Source organism: Scleropages formosus, chromosome 18, assembly GCF_900964775.1.
Source record: "Scleropages formosus chromosome 18, fSclFor1.1, whole genome shotgun sequence".
NCBI classification, from domain to species: Eukaryota; Metazoa; Chordata; class Actinopteri; order Osteoglossiformes; family Osteoglossidae; genus Scleropages; species Scleropages formosus.
Window position 1 is genome coordinate 18,964,743 of NC_041823.1, and position 7,446 is coordinate 18,972,188.

A 7,446-nucleotide genomic window follows, 5' to 3' on the forward strand; every position below is an offset into this window, starting at 1 on the left:
GTATTGCTTGCACCTTCACGTCTGCGAAACGTTCCTCCGAATCCTAAAGGAAAGAACCCAGTGACAAAACGGATGTGTTTTCTGAGTTCCGTCTTTGCAGAATCAGTTTGCCAACACTAGATGACACACGAGGCCGACCCATCCCTGCACCCATGAAGAACAAAGGTAAGAGGTTGGAGATTATTTTTGGGGTGGGGGTGCCGTAAGTGGTTTAGGGTGGGTAATCCAATAGACAGAATCTCAGAGCATATTTATAGACTAAGCAAGATTTCTCTAAAAAAAAAAAAAGAGCGCGAATGGAGGAGGAGGGAGGCAATAAGTCGAGAATACGCAATTTGGCACCTAGCTGGATACCTCGACTGGAAAAGGCAGATGACATAAACTAATAAGAGCAAGTGGGCGTAGGCAGGTAGAGGCTGTATGGCGAAATATGTGACGACACTCAGACACAGGTGGATAAAAGCCCGGCGGTTGAAAGACTGGCAGCTGAACAGGTAGATTAAGAGGCAGGACTGCCTTTTTGCTTAATCCAACCAATGAGTTACAGGGCGTCCTTAAGAGGACAGATGGCAGGTAGGGCTTGAGGGACATCTGAGCTGAACAAAGGAAGGCACTGAAAGCACAGGAGATCCATGATGTTGCTTAAATCCACGGGGAATTAAACTGTTCCGATCAAACAGCGAGAACGTGCATATCCGTTGCGCTATTGTATTGCACAAACTGAAATTCAAAACGTTTCTGGCTGCATCACACTAATTTGTTGTTTTGGTGGATTTACGTAGATTTTCCCCTCTATTGAAAAAAGACACGGAAATGTTATTGTTACCATCCTGGATAAATTACGGCGTTGACATAAACACGAAGATGCTGGAAATGCAAAACTGAACAAGCTGGGTCTTGACAGACGGTCGTGCGGTCCGGACCCTGTTTTAAAAAAGCAATTATTTCCGCGCCGGAGTGTTGCGGCACGTTTTCGGAGGGGTGTTATATCAGCGGACTGCAGCTGAACGAAAGAGATGAGAGAGGGATTGCGAACAGGAACTTTTTCCGTCGGGTCTATTAGATTAATATCCACAGCGGCCGAGCCAAAAGAGATATATGAAGCAAGTAAGGATTCTTACATCCTGGATGGATTGTGCAGATGGTGGACTATGATTAGGGAGTCACAAATCAGATAAGCTCATTTCAGTGGCCTAAGTCAAAACCAGAGAACAAGCTCTTACTAACCTTAAATAATAGCATTGACTGAACCGGCAGAGGGACGACGTCGTGGCACGTTATAGTAATCTTCAAGAACTGAAGTCAGTTCTCATTTTTTAGTGTGAAAACCAATTCGGTGGCATTTTAACAACTGTGCTTGAGCAAATGAATTACACCACTATGTGTAAACAAGTGCGGTTAAGCTCTGATTAGCAGTATTCCTGTGGGTAACTGCTTTTGTTCTCTTCTTTAGCGTGTGTAAGTCCATTATACCTTCCAGCAATCAAAGCCACAAAGCCAGAAACAGGGAAACACGGCAACATGCGGTGCTTCTCATTTCTTTTCTTTCATTGCACGTGGCGGGTGTTGGAACCCTCCTGCCGCCAGCCTATACGATGAATATTTAGGGATTACTAGGATCCGTGGAGTAAACAAAAAGGCACTCATCAAACGTCATCATTGTTATCATGAGTACTTGTCTTTATATTGCTACGTGTTGAAATGTAAAGCAGCACAGATTTCCACATTGTGAAGCCTTCATGGGTCTGGTGCACGAAGGCTCGAAATGAGAAAGATTCAGTTGCAAGACCAGGCCAAAGTGCATGCACCCAGCAGCTAGGTTAAAAGTGCATTGATTTATCGATCACATTGTCAAAACAAAGCTATTAATAGAAAAGCACAAAAAATATGAGCTATCTCTCTGGGTCCTGGCTGGGCTATGGGAGCCAGGCATTTTCCCGTAAAAAAAAAAAAGCTGTAGAATCCTTGATATTTTAAACTTATGCCCGAATTGCAATCGCGTGATCAGAGTTTGAGCCCCTCCCTGGTCAAAGAAGTTGGTATTTTAATGCTAAAATGCTGATACGAAAATTGAGTATTTTAATACGTACCATTTTGAAGCTATAGAGTCGTCAGCGTCTTACAAAGAGCAGACAGCAATAACGTATTTGAATTTTAATGTGCTGAGGCCTACAGATGTAACAACTTTTCAGCTCCTTTACGTTCAATTTATAGGAACTAATTTTTTACCGTACCCTTCCCAATATTTTCAGTGAACTTTATGTTAATTTACGCTCGAATTCCGACATAACGTTGCATATTACACATGGTTAACCTTTGGGTGGCAATCTTTTATTTTGGTCTATTATTATTTTACTTTTATATTTTAACACTGCTTAAACCACGTGATGAGTTGTTGCAGAAGGATGATGTTTAAGTTACAGAACAAACAAGGCAAAGGAGAAATAATGAGGAAATGAGAGAGAAAAGGAATGAAGGTTAATTCAGGTCTCCAAGGCTCAGCCACTATAAATCCTGGATAACTGACTTAACCCAACCGTCAAAGGTAGCCACCTAATTCTACCCTCTCTTACCATGATCCGCAGTATAACACCTGCTTGGTCTTCACTTTTGCTTCAGCCTCCCACACCGGTAGGTTCAGCTCAGTCCTTCTAGAATGTTCCGCTCTTCTGTGTCTGTATCCCTGCTATTCCTTCCTTCAATATATCTTTGTTGTTTCACTTGCTGTTGCTTTGGAAGGCAAAGGGGTTTTATTTTCCTTTGTCTTTCATTCTCTACTTACGTGCTGTTTTCCGCTATTGTGCTCCTTACCTTGGTGACCTTCAGCTAACATTTTATCCTTTATTTGTGGAAAGTAACTTGTTCCTTGTCCAGGATTTTTTTTTTTCCTGAGTGCTTAGCTTGTTTATTTTACTTGTATCTCAAAAATATATATCTAAAGAATTTTTTTTGCTTTTTTTTTTATAATTTAAAAATACATATTCAGTTCATTTTTTCTTAATGCTGTTGTAGGGTTGAACATTATAGATTATGTGCAAAATGTATTTGTGTTACTGTAGATTTAAAGCGGGTAGTTAAAATGCATGAATTTGGCCCAGTTGCGAATGAAAAGCAATGGTTCCTATTCTACCTGACCACTTCAGGGTTTTCCGTGTAAATATGTCAAATTTCTAGTAAGAAAATAAATATTACTGAATGGTTAATGGTTCTTTTCTTTCCATTGTGTTACAGCTTTTTTCTGTCAACATACTAAAGTTCAGGGGAGGAAATAACTGTTAGTTAAGGGTTTATTTTTTCTGTTGTGTTTCACTATAATTTTCCAACGGAAACGAATACACAGATAAAAATACACTTGAAAATCACATCACTTTTGTAATTTGCATTTTTTTTTTTTTTTGTATTTATTCTTTTTAGTCTGCAAATAAGCTATTTATTTATTTATTCCGTGTCTGTGTCAACTGTCTGTATTGTCTATTGTCTGTAAAGCTGAAAGCACCGAGCGCCAAAGCAAATTCCTTGTGTGCGTCAGCACACTTGGCAAATAAAACCTCATTCTGATTCTCATTCTGATTCTGATATTCAAATTTTATTTGCAGAGACACTTGGATTAAAGAGGAAGAAAAGACTTGGAGGGAAACAAGAGAAGAACGTGATCAGGCAGAAGGGAACGGCAATATCGGCTAACTTGGCCACCGGCAGAAGATTTGTCAACTGGAAAAACAAAAGTAGACGTGTGGTCTAAAGAGTAAACTAAAGAAAAGGCTTCTCTGAAGAAAGAGCCCCGGCACTCTCTCGATCCACCGGCAAAGATGGGGAACGCTAAGAGTGGCGCCATGTCCAAGGAGATCCTGGACGACCTCAAGCTCCACACCAAGTTCTCCGAGACCGAGCTCTGCCAGTGGTACGACAACTTCCAGAAGCAGTGTCCCTCGGGCCGCATCTCACCGGAGGAGTTTGAGAAGATCTACGAGCGCTTCTTCCCAGAGAGCGACGCCAAGACCTACGCCCAGCATGTTTTCCGCTCCTTCGACACCAACGATGACGGCACGCTGGATTTCAAGGAGTACATCATTGCACTGCACCTGACCTCATCGGGGAAAATGTCCCTCAAGCTGGAGTGGGCCTTCTCGCTCTTCGACGTCGACAAGAACGGCTATATCACCAAGTCAGAAGTGGCTGAGATCTGCCAGGTGAGTCACACCATGGGGCTGAGGTATTTTACGCTCCAGGGAGGTTAAAGGTTCTCGTCTTCACGCGAGAATATCATTGCGAGGTGGTGAGGCATTCTGAAGTTACCCTGAAATCAGCGGCGCTTCTGGAAAGCAACAGCTGAGAGAACGAGAGCTCAGTTTGCAGCCCACCGATCATCCATCCAGTTATCCAGCCGGGATCGCTGTGTCGCCGGCACCCTGGACCCAGCGTGTGGAACCGCAGACCGAAAGACTCGCACTCCGGATCAGTGACATCATTAGTGATGCAGTTTAGTTGAAAAACCGCCCATTATGTTAAACTCTTAATTCAGGGGTCCTTGAACATCCAACCTCCCCATTAAAAAATGGGAAATTCTTTGAACAACAAGCCGATCTGAAGAACTGAAGATAAATGGCCCATCCAATTAATGGTTTAGGGAAGAGAAAATCCTGCTATTCGGGGTACAGGCTGGTCAATCCTCCCATAATACACAAAGAGCATTACCTGCCCACCTCTAGAAAAGAGGGGATGAGAACTATTACAGTGTCAAAGGTTTGAGTCGTGGTGGAAAAGAGACCACAGGTTTGCTTGTGGAAATATTATTTTTACAGAGGGAAACTTATTGGTAGGCCAAATTCAAACACGTTGTTTCTAGATGATGCTTCGGTGAAGTGGAAAAATGTTAAATACCAAAGACAAGAAGGACGTTAGCAGAGAGCTGTACCATAAAGCCAATACATGCTGTATTGTAGCGTAAATAAGGGCCATTTCGGGAGCACGTGACCTTGTCAGCTGTGTGAGTAACACCTACGTGACAAAGTACATTGTTCTGCGGGAAGTCATCGCTCTCCTGCCGACAGTTTTACACCTTAACAAATCATGTTAAGCCCACCTTTCAACTTCACTTCGCTTGAAATCTTAATTCAGCAAGAAGATGTTTAGCAGTATTTACAGTGGAGAACACAAAACCCTCCAAATCTACCCGAAGAGACGGTGAAACAGGATCACGCAGCTGTGTGCAGTAAAAAAAGTGGCATCAGTGCTCCATCTATGTGAATAAATGCTGTATTTGTTTAATTAAGATTAATCAGGAAAACAACAAGATCGAATATGAGAAAAGCAGATGAGATCATTGTGCAGAACAGTGTAGAACACAGTGCATAATGCTTGTATTTTATTATTGCTGCTTAAGAACTAACATAATGGGCATGTGTGGGCATATACATATACATTACATATTATATAATATCTATATGATAGAGGCATATATATTAATACAATATACAATAATATTATATGTGTATTGTTATACATATACAAATACACACACGCATATACATTTAAATATATGTAAATATAAATATAAATAACTAAGTATAAATATACTTTCATATATACATATAAAACATTCCACCAGGGACGCTTAGCTGCTAAAATCTAGCTGAGCAGCATTGCTAAATTGAGCAAATTAATAAGCACCCACGTTGTGTTTAGAAAGGAGGAAAACTTAGTATTCTCAAAAAATTTTTCGCGTTCTTAGCAGACACGTGAACAGATTTATAGCTGCGAGTTCGTACGAAGTTGGAATCGTCGTTTCTCTGCGCTCTGTCTCCCTCTAGCGGTGTGATTCACACACTGCAGCGCACCGCCGCACAGTGCTATACTCCACAGCTCTGTACCATATTTTACTGTACTGTACTGTACCGTGTGTGGGAGGGGGACTCTGCAGCACTCGGCTCCGCTTTCTCGAACCCTTGTATTTAACACAATTTTTATTTGTTTGTTTTTTCCACTCATTGAAAAGGCTGAAGGGGAAGGAGAGCTATTAACTACTTTTAAAGTGTACAAAGCAGCCCTAAGTGGCCTTAAATCACAGGAGAATTCAGCATTCCAAATAATTTGTTTGCTTTAGATTCATTACATTAAAGTCAAGTTTATTCTTATTTTAACCACTAATAAACTGTGCTTCTGGGAATGCATCTTAAAGATATAAATTAAATATAAATTAAAGTAGACCTTTACTACAGTGCATGGTGGTAAAGAACGTGTCTATAGCCGCTTCAATAATACTGATTTGTAGCTCAGTTGCTCGCTTTAAAAATGGTTTAAACCATGACTATATTTTGCTTGTCAAGTATATTTGCATAATATGTTCAATTCACATTTATTTATTTAGCCAACACTTTTCTCCAAAGCAACTTCTAATGAACTCTCTGTAGTGTTATCAGCCCACACACCTTATTCACCAAGGTGACTTACACTGCTAGATACACTACTTACAATGGGTCACTCATCCATACATCAGTGGAACACACACACACTCTTTCTGTCACTCACACACTATGGGTAAACCTGAACAGCATGTCTTTGGACTGTGGGAGGAAACCAGAGCACTCAAAGACTTATACTGCTAGATACACTACTTACACTGACGGCATAACAACGTAAATCCAAACACGGAGAGAATTTAAGGGAAAACGAGGAGAAAACGTACAAAGGCGTATGTTTTGCAAGGTGCTCACAGCAGGTCTGCTCGCCTCGTCTTCTCCCAGGCCATCTTCAAGCTGATCCCCAAAGAAGAGCAGGCCCAGCTGCTGGAGGATGAGAACACCCCGGAGAAGAGAGCGAACAAACTGTGGAGCTACTTCGAGAAGGGGGAGGATGGTGAGTCGGAGCCGCCATGCGCTCCCAACCTCATTTTCGTGGCTCGGCAGCCAGACGGAATGTGTCCGCACGTCGGACGACGCCATTCATAAAATCGTCCCGCACGAATAAAGCAGCCGGCGCGATGCACGGCAAATAAAAATCCCAAGCATTGCTTTACCAGCATCTGGAAGCGAGTTGATGTTCAACGTCCCAAACTAACCATCTTTGTCCTCCTCCTCCTTCAGAAAAACTGGCGGAAGGAGAGTTCATCAAAGGCGTGACGGAGAACGACGACGCTCTCCGTCTCATCCAGTACGAGCCCGTTAAGAAATGAACCCTCCTGCTCTCCGTCGACCGCATTTCTCTTCCGTCTCGCTGTTCCGTGGTCTCTAGTCCAGTCCGTTCGGTGGGTGTAGAGTAGGAAGGCCCACGAGGCCTGTTCCTTCCTTTCCCTTGATGCCCGTTGCCCAGGCTGACCGGGCCAGGAAATAACCAATGTAGAGTATCACAGCTGCTGAATTACCCTGCTTGTGTTGCAGAATAGAACCTCCGCTAGCATTTACTGCCATCCTTAAGAGTGACGATGGGCGATAAGGTGCGCGCCGTGTA

The 7,446-nt window shown here is 42.4% G+C and overlaps 1 protein-coding gene across 1 annotated transcript; it reads left to right on the plus strand.

The window, feature by feature from the left end:
• Positions 1 to 3,809: 3,809 nt before the first annotated feature.
• On the plus strand, positions 3,810 to 7,171 carry rcvrn2 (recoverin 2). Its single transcript, XM_018736347.1, has 3 exons — positions 3,810 to 4,190; positions 6,744 to 6,855; positions 7,083 to 7,171. Exons 1-3 carry the CDS (start codon positions 3,810 to 3,812, stop codon positions 7,169 to 7,171), a joined length of 582 nt encoding a protein of 193 aa, XP_018591863.1.
• The last annotated feature ends 275 nt before the right edge of the window (positions 7,172 to 7,446 follow it).

Excerpts from the sequence above, each read along its gene's own strand:
- rcvrn2 (XM_018736347.1), top strand. The coding sequence starts at position 3,810 with ATGGGGAACGCTAAGAGTGGCGCCATGTCCAAGGAGATCCTGGACGAC. Across the intron at positions 4,191-6,743 it reads AAGTGGCTGAGATCTGCCAG|GCCATCTTCAAGCTGATCCC; the intron begins GTGAGTCACACC and ends GTCTTCTCCCAG. Across the intron at positions 6,856-7,082 it reads CTTCGAGAAGGGGGAGGATG|AAAAACTGGCGGAAGGAGAG; the intron begins GTGAGTCGGAGC and ends CTCCTCCTTCAG.